The sequence below is a fragment of the Cariama cristata genome, unplaced genomic scaffold (assembly GCF_000690535.1).
Source record: "Cariama cristata isolate BGI_N322 unplaced genomic scaffold, ASM69053v1 scaffold3281, whole genome shotgun sequence".
NCBI classification, from domain to species: Eukaryota; Metazoa; Chordata; class Aves; order Cariamiformes; family Cariamidae; genus Cariama; species Cariama cristata.
The window spans coordinates 58,202-72,359 of NW_009598498.1; the positions used below are offsets into that span (position 1 = coordinate 58,202).

Here is a 14,158-nt window from a genome sequence, read left to right on the forward strand (position 1 = left end):
TTCCTCATTTGTCACACAGCCCCACTGAATCTCTTCAGTTCTTGGGGTCAATCTGCCAACACAGAGGGCAGCCCTGCTACCGTCTGTTACAAGGAGCAGATTATTCCTAGAAAGATTTCTAGGACACCAGCCAAGTAGGGTGGACATTAATGTGTTTCCCTTCTCTCCATCCACACAACTGGACTGGATGAGGAGTGCTGTAAGGGCAAGTGAGAGGAACGCACCAACCAGATCACGGGTTTTTGTGCATTCAGGTAAGGAAAGACTGAGTACGTGGTGTGGCAGAGCTTCTGACTCCTCCCGATCCAAAGCAGGCTGTCTTCTAGGAGCTGCTGGTTTCACAACTCTACTACTTACGCATAAGAGTGGGATCTTAGTTTATCTCACGTCTGAGGAACAATGCTGTTACTCCTCTCTCTCCCCCTCCAAATGTTCTTATTACAAGCAACAAAGGAAAGTTATTCTCGCTGACATAACTAAAATATAAAAGAAAGTCATAGTAATATTTGGCATTTTTAATTTAGGTTTGTTTTATTTAAGTTTAATGTTAATTCCATGCTGTGTTTCAGTAAGAACAATACAGATTCTGTATCTGTGGCTCCAGTCAGATATCCAGTAGTACAAATTAGCTTCAAGTTACACATACTGAACAAAAGAGGTTGAGCGAGCGAAGGGAGATGGGGAAAGGGGAGGGAGAAAGAAAAAAATATTGAACACGCATGCAGGCTTATCAATGCCACCTTCAACGCTAACCTGCTTGGAGGAAAAGTAAAGAATAGGCAAGAATGAGCAGCCACGGATTGTTGAACTGTTACCAGCACCATGATTTTTCAGGAACATTTCAGCAGTTTGGAAACTTTTCTTTTTATACAGTAAAACCACTACAATGTATGTCCCAATGCAACCTGTAACTTCAAGCTGAACACCCAATTAAGTTTAAACATTGGTATAAAATTCAGTTTAACAGTTATAAAAAAAGAAAAATGCCACCACATGCGCACTACCTTGCCATAGTAGGTACCTCTCTCCCCTACAAGTCTAACGGCCTTCAGGTGTAACATCCACCACTAACGGCAGCCTCACCCCAGCTGGCAGGAGACAACACAGTAATGCTGAAAGAGCCTTTACGCAGTCCTGTTAGTGTCTTAAAGAACCTAAAAGCTGGCACCAGTAAAATCCACAGAAATTCACTCTTGCCTTTAAGAACTTTTAAACTGTGTAAAAAAAATAAAAATAAAGAAACCCAACAGGGCAGGAACCTAAATTCTGAGACCCAATGTAAAAGTCAGATTTGGTGGTTCTCAGAGTGACACTGAGGGTTTTTGTGGGGAAGGGGAAGGGTGGTCAGAGATGGGTTCTCTTGTTGGCCTTTGTGTCTCACTGGTTTTCATCTTCCACATCCTGCAGCGCTTCTTTATTCTGTTCTTCACCTACAAAAGTGTTTAAAAGCAAGGAAGATGTTAACTTTTAAAACAGAGACCTGCAGAATGGCTTAACAAACGTCTAGAGATTAATAGTTTCATGCAAGTACACACGCTCACTCACACACTTGCATAAATGACACCCACACGCTCAGAACATAGCCAAGTCTGGAGTGAAGCGTTTCCATGGAAATTAAGCCTTATAATCACCTCGTCACATCTCATACAGAGCTGCAGCACAGGCTATTAGAAGACACACTCTGTCATAAGACAAACAAGAAACCACCATTTCTGAAAACTGAGACTGCGCTTGTGATCAGTCCTGTTGATCGAGAGGTGAACAGCCAAGACAAAAGTCACCAGAACGGCTGTAGATCAACATCCTTAAGTCAGAAAATATCTTCCCAAAACCCCATCTCTACTCCAGAGCACACTAAGGACGTCTGTTCACCAACTACAGAAATGAGACCGAAACAGTTTTTAGAAATTAAACTTTTTTCTGCCCAAGTCCACACAAGTCTCAACAACAGCAAAGTACTGCAGTCCGTTTTTATAAAATAACACTGATGGCATGTATTATTAAAGGTACCAAAAGAAGTATGAAAAAACATCCCTAACCAAGTCCAACATGACAAGAAGCCCTAGGTTTGAGGTTATTAAAGGAAAACATTTTGTGGAAATTAATCTCTCTGGAAAAAGTGGCCAGTTTGGATCTATCCAACCAGGCTGCGACATGCAGTGAAATGGAAGTCTGTCCGTAAGGACTCTCGCAGCGAGTGTTCGGTTATACTGCCGTTGCCCCTGCGTGAGCTGCATGCAGTGCCTTCTGCACGCCTTTGCCCGATTTCTACCAGAACAGGAAAAAGTTTAAGGTACTTCAGCTAGTGCCATAACACATGCACGATTAAGTTAATTGAGAAGAGAAACTGAAAAATGTTTTCTTTACAATTACCCTTAACCATGTGAGGTCGTACTCTCTTAAGGGCAATAAACAAAACCTACCCATTCAAAAAATTAATTTGCAATAAAATCCAATCAAATGAGACTAATGACTTCCAGCATATTATCAGAATGCCTGCTCAGAGCATGTCCAGATTCAGAATTATCACCAGGTACAATACAAGGTAGATTTTGGAAGAGGTGGCCTAGGAACACAAGACATCTGACATTCAACAAGAATAAAATTTACATTTAAAGATCACATAACAGATCATTTAAGAGAGGAAAGCAGCGGCCCTAACCCAGGAAGATGATTAAAAGAAGATCTGAGCATGCTCTAGCCAACACACTTAAGCAAATACTCCTGTAACAGGCGATTGTGAAATTACTTTTCATGCCCAAATATTCTTAATATCCATCCAGGTATGCAGTTCAATTCCCAAACACATAAGTTACTCTGGATCTTAGTCAAGCGTATTGGACCTGGGTAGCGATAACAGGTCACAAATTGGCAGAACATCGCTTAGCCCTGGAATGGAGTCAAAGATACAAGCAACTCAGCAGCAGCAGGAGAGTGACAGAGGCAGGCACGATTAGTGATAAGAAGAAAACTAACTCTGAAAAGTTCATTAAGCCATGATGAAGACTTACAAAGTAGAGTTTTTAGGAAATGAACAGTTGGACTTTCCTTTAGGAATCTATACAGCAGGAAAGAAGGGGAAAACAGGAATCATGAAGACCACATTACAAGTGTGAAACTAAACTAAACAGCTCATCTATGACATGGTTAAAAGATACAGTAAGTAAGATGGAAGAAAGTATAGCAGCTGAGTAACACCTGATTTTACAAAGTCATTCCCTACATCCTACACAACTGAAATCAAAACAGGCAGAAGCTTAATGCAAAAGAACAAGCCTTCTTCAAGTCTCTCCCACCCCTTAGGAAATTGGTAATTGTGAGGATCTCTCTCCGTGCCACCAGTAACTTATACCAATCTCCAAAGGCTCTACCCATTTTGGAAATACAGTGTTCTGGAAGCAACAGTTTTAAATGCACTCAAGTCAGCGTATTAGCCTGGTATGAGGAAGTGACAAACCTTCACTTTGCACCTATGTCTAAACATTACGCATAAACAACTTTTTCTTGTGGATCTGAAGAACTGCACCACAATTTTAAGTAGTTTGGCACTATTTTAAATTTTGTAATCATTATCTTTCTGGCATGCATCATAAACAGTAATGAGGATAATCTGAAATACTTCAGGAAGAACAAAAATATCTATTTTCTATGCTATGGAGCTAATTATGAAACAAGAAATTTGAATCTAGATTATGCAAAAAAAAATATAGAGCCTCTGCAAATCAACTTGTTGAACTTTATGATATACGACATACATGAGACATGTTAGTCAGCACACATGCAAATAAAGATAGCTTTTGGAAGATGTTCTAATGCTACTATCTCACAACAGCAATCCAGCCTTGTTACTTCACCAAAATGGCTTCCTCAGTGTTCCCAGAGCACCGGGGTATCTGGCTCCATTAAAAAAACTAAATTAGAAGGTCGTATCTTAATTGTGGGAATTGGGAACAGATTTCTTTTTCCAATGCCCAACCATGGCAAGGAAGGCATCTAATAATACCTGCAGTATTTAGAGCAGAGTCTGTACAGATCCATCCAGGATACATACATATGCTTCTGCACCATTAGACCATTTTACATCTGTGAAAGCAAAAGTGTGGTCCTTTGCAAGAGACTTAAGCACTAGGATGTAGGGGAACCTAGGAGCCAAGACCCTGCACACTAACAGAACTGGGAACACTGTAAGAGAAATACAGGTAAAATGTGACCTGCAACATCCAATACTCATGATCTATGCAAAGAGCTATGAGCTATCAAGTAACAGTATTTCTTTAAAACAAACCCATCAATCCAACAGAAGAACAGGTAAGTCAGTAAGAAGTTAAGAGATTCTACAACTGCTTTCAAATGGACACTACACCAACAAAGTACTCCAAAGGAACACTCTATGGCTATCACCATGCTTCAAGTAACATCTTACCAAGAAAAAAAAATTCACATCTAAGACACTCACTCATTTCTCTGAAGTTAAGCAGCAATGTTGTTTTAAACCTCTGTGCATTTCTAAGTACCTAACACACTTTAAACAGGACTGACTCCCCCCACCCCCGCCTCTACGTTACAAGTAAAGAAAGTCTGGTCTTTCCACTTGTCTCTCCAGGACATAAAGTTGTGTTCCCTCCTGCAAAAATTAATGTTTCTAGATAGAGAATATGTTTACTTCACTACCAATCATCAGTCAAACAGAAGGCATAACACAAAAAAACTAAACAAGAGTAAACTGATACTTAGCATTGTATGCAAAAGTGTAAGAGGAAAAAGTCCATTCAATATGGCAAAAACACTTTAAAAAATTTAAATAATTATCAGATGTTAGTGAACAGCAGCAATCAATGTCCCACCCTCTGGTACAGGCAGGGGATATACTTGGTATTTGCTCTGGCAATAGCCCACTTCAGGAGTTGCAACCTAGCATTTTTGGGAGTATAAAGAAAGTACTTCAAGTATCTCAAATAGCAAATTAGATTTCCCCAAGCTTTCTCCCTCCTGGTAACAAAGTATTTTACAAAATCCTTTTTCCTTTTTCCTCTTCTCTTTGTAGTCAGGTCTTCCTAAGAGTAAAAGATATGGAAAGTGCTGTAAGGTTAAGTGATTAGTATGATGGCAGTATATCTTCCAACTAAAGTGTCAACAGAAATACTGAGTGACCTGAAAAGAAGGGGAAACTAGATCATCTGTAATACTTCCTCCCGCACTGGAAATTCACGTCTAGTTGGAATGACAACCACAGATGAACATGACAAGCCGTAACAAAGAAAAGCTGTATTAAATGAAGTCACTGCTTTCAAAATAATCACAGATGCCTAAACAGCCAGGTGGAGAGAGAAAAAGTGACTAATTCCACACCACTTTCCTTTCCAGTGAGAGCTGAAAAGCTTCTCAAAAGAAGCTGGCATCACCCCTATCAACTTACCAGTGTTAAGAAAGGACAGAAGTTCTGGAGGGTCAATTATTAGGAAAGACAGAAAAAGTAAACCACCAAACCAATCTGCATTTCCATGCTCTGTTTTCTGGGCAGAGGTCAGGGGACAGCAGTGTTTTAGAGCAGAGTTTACTTACCATCACCCTGCATGTCTGAAGTCCATAGTGTCAGATTATCACGTAACAACTGCATGATAAGTGTAGAGTCCTTATAGCTTTCTTCACTCAGTGTATCCAGTTCTGCAATAGCATCATCAAAAGCTGCTTTTGCCAACCTATAAGCACAGAATAAATTAGATTTAACATACATTGCTGAACAGAATCCAGAAGCACACAAACTAAACCTGTGCCTCAGAATGCCTATCTTCTAGTTTGGCTACGTAACATCCACAGCTTCTGTAACCAACTTTTATATTATTTAACAGTGTTTACACATTCATCCAAATATGTCCCATCCTCAAAACCAGTCACTTTGTGTGCGCAAGAATCTTTTTAACGCAAGAATGTTGTGTTAACTATGTGTGAAATCAACATTTCTATGTCTTGCAGAACAACTGATCAGCATCTGCTAAAAGAAAGCACATTACATAACCTGCAATGCCAGGAATAGAAGACAAACGGTATATCCTTCGGTCATCACTTTTATGCTCATATGAGCTGAACCCCTACAGACAGATGAGCTATTGTCATTCTGTACATGCTCACAGTTCACAAATTAGCAACATGATCCCTCTCACCTGGTATCACAGCCAACAGCAAGAGAGGCAAGTTAAATCACCTCATACTTTTTGCAGGATAAGGGCCCGCACAGAGTTAACATGGCAAGCTGTTAAACTGCCCTTAGTTGATCAATCCAAGGTTATCATTATTCTGCTTCTCATACATAACCTACTCCCAGATAAACAAACGGGTCTGGACTTAAAAGAAAGTGGCAGTTGAAAACGTTTCCAATGAATTGACCTCAAACAGAGCAAGTTATCAACTACTAGCAGGAAGAAAGCCAGCCCAGTGTTCCCGTTGAGGAAAAGCAGTTACCCAAGTAGCAACCACTTCTGGCTTGTTTGGCATTCACGTAAAGTTTCCCTTTCTTCCCAGTCACTACCTACCTGCAGGCACGATCAGGAGAATTAAGAATTTCATAGTAGAATACAGAGAAGTTGAGCGCAAGTCCTAAGCGGATGGGATGTGTTGGTGGGAGTTCTGTCATTGCAATATCACTAGCAGCTTTATAAGCCACCAAGCTATTCTCTGCAGCCTCCTTCCTGTCGTTTCCTGTGGCAAACTCAGCCAGATACCTATGGTAGTCCCCCTTCCTGAAAACAAACAGTAAGAAGTCAGTAGTCCTTATTTCCTCACCAGAATTAACAGCTTCGTTCTGAAACTGATGCTTATATATTCACACACAAACACTGCTGCTGAATTACTGTCTACACAACAGCACATTAGAACTTGAGTGTATTTTAAACCATCAGGCAGGAAAAACAGTTTGGGTTCACTTATTTTCTTGTATCAGTACACGAAAAATCATAGCATTACCTTCTCCGTTACCAAATGGTATCTCTCTACAACTGCATCTCATCTAAACTAGCCAAGTTTCTGATCTGAAGAACAGAGATAATTCAACTACACAGGAGAACACTGATCATTGTAACATTTAAACTATGCTTCAGGAAGTACAAAATATGCATCAAATCAGTGACTACAGCAACATACTCCAAGGTCAAGTTTTATTGGATAATGCCATTTTGAAGTTGACACTACATGACAGTTATCCATCTAACTAATTTTCTTCTCTATGAGTGTACAGCTCATGCAAGAAAACACAGAAGCAGGGATGCGATTTCTACATTACCAGCTCAATTAAATAAAACAGTTGTTTCTTACATCTAAGAGCTGCACAACAGCTTACATTAAGTTCTCACGACCTTATTCCAAACATCATCATCTATCCAAAACCACACGATCAGGACACCAGCATCTCAAAGGCAGCCAAAAAGGGGTATTGGCTAAACATGACTGAACTGCCCTCTTTCTAGAATAAGTTACTGTGGTTGAGCGGGCAGAAGACACATGTATAGTTACTTTATTTCTGTCTCTAGTTCACATACAGTAAGAGCTCCTTGCCTCACAAGAAGATACTTACATTTTGTAATAGAAAACCTTGGACTCGCCAGTGTTAGCTGCTGGAATGAGGTGTTTGTCCAGTACATCCAGAATGTCACAACAGATTAACTTCAGTTCAGTCTCAACCTTGAAAGAAAAGAAAAACAAACCCCAAAATGAAAAGAGAAGTGAGGTTAGCACATACGACTAAGAACTATTTCAAAAATATCCAAATATCAAACAGGCAACATTGTAAAAATCCAAAAAGGGGGAGGACAAAAGAAAAAAAAATCCAGCTGCTCCACAGGTGCATTAAGCAAAACAGTTCTGCATAATTAGCTGGCACACAGAAGAGGCAAGGACTGATGTATGATGAAATGCATAATGGAATTATAAATTCCTTGGAAAACATCTTGCTAGATAGTTGCAATTAAGTTTGTCTCAGTATATAATTCCTTACTGCAAGGCTTGCACAACTCCCAGTTCCTTACATTTTTGATCCTGGAAGGCTTCCCTGAAAGTGGCAATGGTGAAGGGGCCAATTTGAAGGTAATTAATACAGATCAGCTGAACTCCATTACACCCCAGAGTTAAATGGCACCTTCAGAACAAGTTTTTAGTGACTACTTGGGAAGCAAAATTCTAACAGAAGAGCCTTAAGACAAAAATCATGGAGTATAAGAACAGAATAAAGATGTGCCACACAAACAAAAAGGTGAGATACAAGACGAGAACAAATTCCAGAGGATACAGACTTCAGAAGCAGGCAAAAAAGCCAAAGTGCAGCAACTCAGAGAAAAAGCAGAAATCATCAACACTAACAGCGAGATCTGTGGCCAAAGAAAAACAAAATATAAAGCCTTATTTAAAAACAGAGAGTGGATTTTGATAGCCAAAGTTGAAAACATGGTCACATCACCTTCATTTTTTTCTAATTTAGAATACAAAACAGGGTCTATGAGGTTAGGTTTTACCACAGAAAGTTTCACACCTGAAAGCAAAGAAACTAAGCATACCCAAAAAAGGTAAACACTGCCTTTTGCATCAACATTGCCAAAACCAGACTTGTTCTGAGCATCCCATGTCATTCACAGTAGGAGTGGTTGGCTAAGTGCAGATAGTAACCTATTGCTGCTCTTTCATGATTTCGCAGCAACTTTCCTAGCTACAGCTGAAGACAATTCTGGCTCAAGCTACTTTTATGTACTATAGTTTTTCAAGCAAAGGCATCAACATCAATTAAAGAAACTACCAAAAAACTGCATGTCTTGGATCACAAGAGCAGCCCCACTTAGTCCACTACCCCTTCCTATCCTCCCACCCATGCAGTTTTCTTTCCTTCTTTCTTTAAGCATTTTTCTTGCCATGTAATATTTTTATCACCACATAGCTCCCAAACTATTAGGGTTTGTAACCACATCATCTATCCTCAAAAGCTGTTAAAGTTACAGATCCAAAATAAACGTTAAACTGGCACACAGATACACATACCGATTTGTACCAAATGGACTTAACCGATTTGCAAAAGTTCCTTCAGAGAAATTAATCTACAGCAAGTTTCATGTACAAATAAATGTCAGAATGCCCTAACATTCAGAGGAAGAGTTAGATGCTATACTTAAAGTTACGTGACAAATGCTTAAGGAAATTGCTGAAATATGGTCACTTGAGAAGAATCTACTTCATATATTCTTGGGCTACAAAAGCTATAAAACCTTTAGCCAGCAGTCAGTTCCTGCAAACTTCTTTCCTCTTGATCCTCTTTTTCAATGACTTCTTTTGCAGAGAGATCTTCAGCAAAACTGCAAAGAATTAAATCAGTTTCTAATCCTCTTTTGTTAAATAACCATACATGTACAAACTTCTATTTCATCTCAGACAGATCTTTTTCAGCTTTGCTTAAAGGATCAGTCACACAAGTAATCAGATATCAGCTGCTGTCCAGAGCAATGTAAATGTCCTGACCGAACTTAGATTAGAAAGATTTAATACAAATCAAGTTGATGAAGAACAAAACAAAACCAAACCCTAAAAGCTCTTTTACAAAAAGGATCTGTTCTAGACAGAGTGGCTCAATGAACTCTGCAAAGCAGCAAACCAGCACAAGAACCCACACTAAGCCTGTTCAGAGCATTAAGAAAATGCAGGTTTAGAGTCTACCACCGTTCCAGCTCCAAATATGACATATGGTACTACAGGCTCTGGCTGGCTGGCTAGGAAAGACTGCTCACCCCAATGGGCATGTAGAAGCGCCCACAATCCACCCTGCCTCTCTTTACTGTAGTGCTAGTGCTGACTTAATCAAGATTCCAGACTGTGTTCTTAGCTTTGCAGATACAAAAGCTTGTAAACCACCTGGTGATCCAAATAAGGAAACTTATTAGAAGTAACTCAGGGAAAGGCAGCCTGTACTACTACTTTGACCTGCTTTAATAGGTAGCCCCTAAAATAGCTGCACCTCACAACTGAGATGCAACATGAAACTAGAATGGTAGGTAACAGTTGCTAAAGCCTGTAACCTCCCTCCCTCCCACCCCTGTCAGAACAAACAGACAGACCACCCACATTTATGCCAGTTCATAGTCTAACCTTTCTAAGAAGAGGGGAAGGAGAAGAGAGCCTTGCAGCTGCCCCAGAACACAACCCAGGTTGTAAGTCAGAACACTAGAAACGCACACTCTCATATACCACAAATACAGACCAGTGAGAGGAAGATATTTGTCCCGTGCTATTAGGGAAGGGATTTGGTTTTACCCCAAGGAAGTGAACTGCATTATGTGCAGACATACACCATGTCATCCTCTCAAGGATGAAGAGTACAAACCTCTGTGTACTCATCTACAGAGATGCAGTCAGATGAGAAAGCCAGAGGCTCTACTTTTGTGTACCCAACTAGCCACAGGACCCACAAAAGAAGCCCATCTACAAAAGAAGGAAGTAAGTGGCATTTTCCCCTGTGGCTATGTATGTGTTTTGCTACATTCATCTTAAGTGGTCTGAGTAAAGGCACAGCCTGGTGTCTTCCATCATCTCTCAGTATGGCCTAGCATAAGCCTCAGACAGAACCAGCCTGGCCCTACTCTGGCAACCCCATCATCCCCTGATTTCTACCCCAAGTCAAACCAACTTCAAATATTTTTAAGAGCCATGTGCTAAATTATAATGAATACTGATGTAAACCAAAACCATCAAATAATTATTTTCACACAAATTACACCTTCCATTTCAACTTCAGCAGCACTCTACAGCTGAGCAAGGTCACACCTGGTTCTGGTGGCAGGTGAGAGATGTGTTTTTCTCGTGCTGGTTCTCTCCAACTCCCCAGTGCTTTAAACTTGGTCTGTCAGCCCACACACAAGTGTTATGGTTGGTTTTTCCGTTTGGGTGTTTTTTTCTTTTGTTCTTCAGAGCCTTTCAAGCCTGGGAAGGGTCTCCCAAAACCACTGAACTTACTCTGAAAAATGCTACAATAGCAGGGTATTTGCTGACAAGGCAAGCATAACCACCAGAACTCTGCTGAGCCTGCACTGGACCTTATCTCTTCAGAGAAGCACCGAGCATGACAACAGGGCAGCTGAGCTACTGTTCCAGCAGTAACAGTAAGAAGCATCATTCAAACCTTTGCAATACGTTCTTCAGGCCTCTACTGCTCCCACACCATCTTGCCAAACCTATTATCGCTCTCCTTATAGCAGATATTAACTCATAGTAAGTCTCCCAGCAGCTACAAACAGGATCTGGTCTTCAGCTCCAGACGACACATAGAAGCCTCTTAAAACTGAGGCTAGAGTTGACTAGACACAGCTAGTCTTTCTCCAGTACAGAACTACATTACAGTTCTCCACCTAAAGCAACTGTGATAGCTATTCCCTCTAAGGATTTAACAGCTGGAGATACTGTTGGCATGGCGCTGCACTTCAAGTGGCCTCTCTCTCTCTTGATAAGATACTTCAAGGACTACATACATGTTATTTCTTGCACACCAGTCTGTTCTGCATCGTACTTGCTCTCTTTACATAGCAATGCAGAACAACACCTTTTTTACAATCGTTTCAAAAACAAGAAAGAAGTCTTTTCACTATTAAAGGATCTCTGGCAGAGGATAGCAGCCACGCACAAAATACTGTGCAAAAAAACTGGAAGCAGAGTAGAAGACAAATTTAAACAATCATCAGATAGCTATTGTCATATTTCACGTTCTGCTAGAAAGATTTTTAGACATCCATCGAGAAACTGTATTTGGGACTGTATGTAACTGGCAGAGCCTCATCCCACCAGCGTGCCAGCATAAAATTAGAAACTCGCAACTTTAACAATTCCATGGAGCACCAGAAACCCTGTGAGTCAACAGAAAGTAGTCCAGAGCCATTCCTGAGAAAAGATTTCCAAGCCAACATCATTTCCATTGGTGGTATATGAATCAGTGCCAGGTGATATAATAGACTCCACTGCTTCTCTGGAAGATCTAAACCACGTGGAGGTACTTGTCTTCAAATAATGGAGATTAAGACTCTGCAGAAGTGTGTGGGATTTAAATAGTATGGAAGCATGCCTGCTCTGTGCTAAACCATCATTTAAGGAAGGGAGGAGAACAACTACTCAGTTGTTCATAAAGGTTTCATTAGCCCTTACCGATGAAAGTCAAAGTTTGCTCCAAGTTCTCCATTTTAGGTAAAGCTGCACACACTGACTAGACTCAGCATGAAGTTATGTGGATCAATTTTTCCCCTCTCTCAAGAGAGAGAAAATAGCAAGGCCCTAGAGGTTATTACACACGCGAGTCTCACAGTTGAGAACCATGACATCTTAGCATCTACCATCCCCAGGAACATGGAGTGCTGTATCTCAAATTGATTGCTTTAATGACTGTCAGTGTAACTGACCAGTTTAGGGACAAAAAAAAAGTTAAAAATCTACATTTTGAGAATTAGGTGCCCTCAGAGAAGCCATACCATCTCAACACAGGCATAGCTGCCTGAGCTAATAATAGATCTGCCAGCTCCATTGTATAAGACTAACTAGGCAACTATTCCTCACTGTCATCCAAGTGCTAAGCATTTAGTTTACAGCAACTCCTGTCAAGTTTTCATCTGGGGGAAAAGTAGCAAAACAAGGCAAATGTACATGAAACTAACTACCACAGCGATAAAAGGCAAAGGAGTCCAAGGAAGTGGCCACTTGGCTTTACACTGCCTGTCTTTATGCCAAGAACAACACTGAAAATCCTTCTCCGTTGCGACTTTAATAGCGTTAATATTTCGAACTCCGTAGGACCGAGTACTGCAATAGCACCAATCGTCAAAGTCTGTATGGTCCAAAGCAAGCTTCTACTTCTGATAAAAGCTAACAGCCAAACGTCTCTTTATGTGGTTAATTTTCCAAAAGTAAGTTGCTTGGTGTAAGTCAGGTTGGAGGAGAAAGAATAAGGCCTCCTGAGCATGTGCAGCCTCACACTTGGGTAAGCAGGGAAGAAACAAAGTGCCAGCACAGTTCAAATGCTTAGCAGATAGAGATGCACTGAAGGCCTCCCTTTCAGTCTACTGCCCTTTTCAGTGTTTACACAAATACACCCAATTTCTCCCCTTCACCAAGTATATTTATTCCCCAGACAAGGAACAAGCTTCATCCTTTCAAGACTGTCACCTTATTACAGGTCACCACACTACAGGTAAACTAGCATATCAGGGCAGGGTAACAAAACTGAATCTTAACTAAATGGCATTGTGCCTTAACACCAACTACATCTTACCATTTGCCGATATTCCCGAATCATTTTTAATTTGTCTTCTCCACCTTTGTTTTCTTCTTTCTGTTCAATGCTGCTGATTATTCTCCAGGAAGCTCTTCTGGCTCCAATCACGTTTTTATATGCAACAGAAAGCAGGTTTCTTTCTTCCACTGTCAACTCCACATCCATTCCAGCCACTTTCTTCATTGATTCAACCATTTCTAGGAGGAAAAGGTCAGACAATTATTCTTATAGCTAAAGCATCTTTCAAACCATTCAAGAGAAGCTGTACGTTAATGATGGCTTATGAAAAGGAGGAGGTCCTTTCATACACAGTTATTCCTTCTATACTGGAGCGTTCCAAACAAATCAATGTGCATGTACACAAAGGAAGTATCTGATGTTCTTTAAGTGCATTACAAGGGCCCCCAAAAAAATCTTTAAAGATAGTTTGGTTTTTTTCGGTTGTGTGGGTTTGGTTGGTTTGGGTTTGTTTCGTTGTTTGGGGTTGTGGTTTTTGTTTGTTTGCTTTTTTTTTTTTTAAGAGACAAACAGGATTTAGCAGCAAGCACGTTTTTTGCAGTGGATAACAGTTAGTTATCACTACAATTCTATAGGAATGCATGTCCTTCAAAGTGCTTCAGAAAAGGCAGTGAATAGCAAGAAAAGCATGAGCAAATGTAACCTGGCTTTCAGCACAATAAGGATAAACTGAAGAATTACAGAATGCTCCACTGATTTGTCAACTGGAATACAGTGTAACATTGTAATTAACCAAAAACTAAAATCAAGATCTGAATAGGTGTAGAGAAGCATGAGTACTGTCATTAGGGAAGCAAGTCAAAGTTCCAAGAGGAACCAAAGAAAAATTAGGTGCCTGGAGAAGAGAGGGGCGGGGGGGGG

General features: G+C 40.4%; 1 protein-coding gene across 2 annotated transcripts; it reads right to left on the bottom strand.

Annotated features, from left to right (window-relative positions):
• Window positions 1-505: 505 nt before the first annotated feature.
• YWHAE (tyrosine 3-monooxygenase/tryptophan 5-monooxygenase activation protein, epsilon) lies at window positions 506-13,474 on the bottom strand. Of its 2 annotated transcripts, XM_009709296.1 has the most exons (6): window positions 13,277-13,474; window positions 7,568-7,674; window positions 6,531-6,737; window positions 5,563-5,699; window positions 3,012-3,058; window positions 506-1,430 (listed from the first exon to the last, which is right to left on the bottom strand). In XM_009709296.1, exons 1-5 carry the CDS (start codon window positions 13,472-13,474, stop codon window positions 3,051-3,053), a joined length of 657 nt encoding a protein of 218 aa, XP_009707598.1. In that variant the 3' UTR covers window positions 506-1,430; window positions 3,012-3,050. The 2 variants fall into 2 exon arrangements, with proteins under 2 accessions (XP_009707598.1, XP_009707597.1); XM_009709295.1 differs by lacking the exon at window positions 3,012-3,058.
• Window positions 13,475-14,158: the final 684 nt, after the last annotated feature.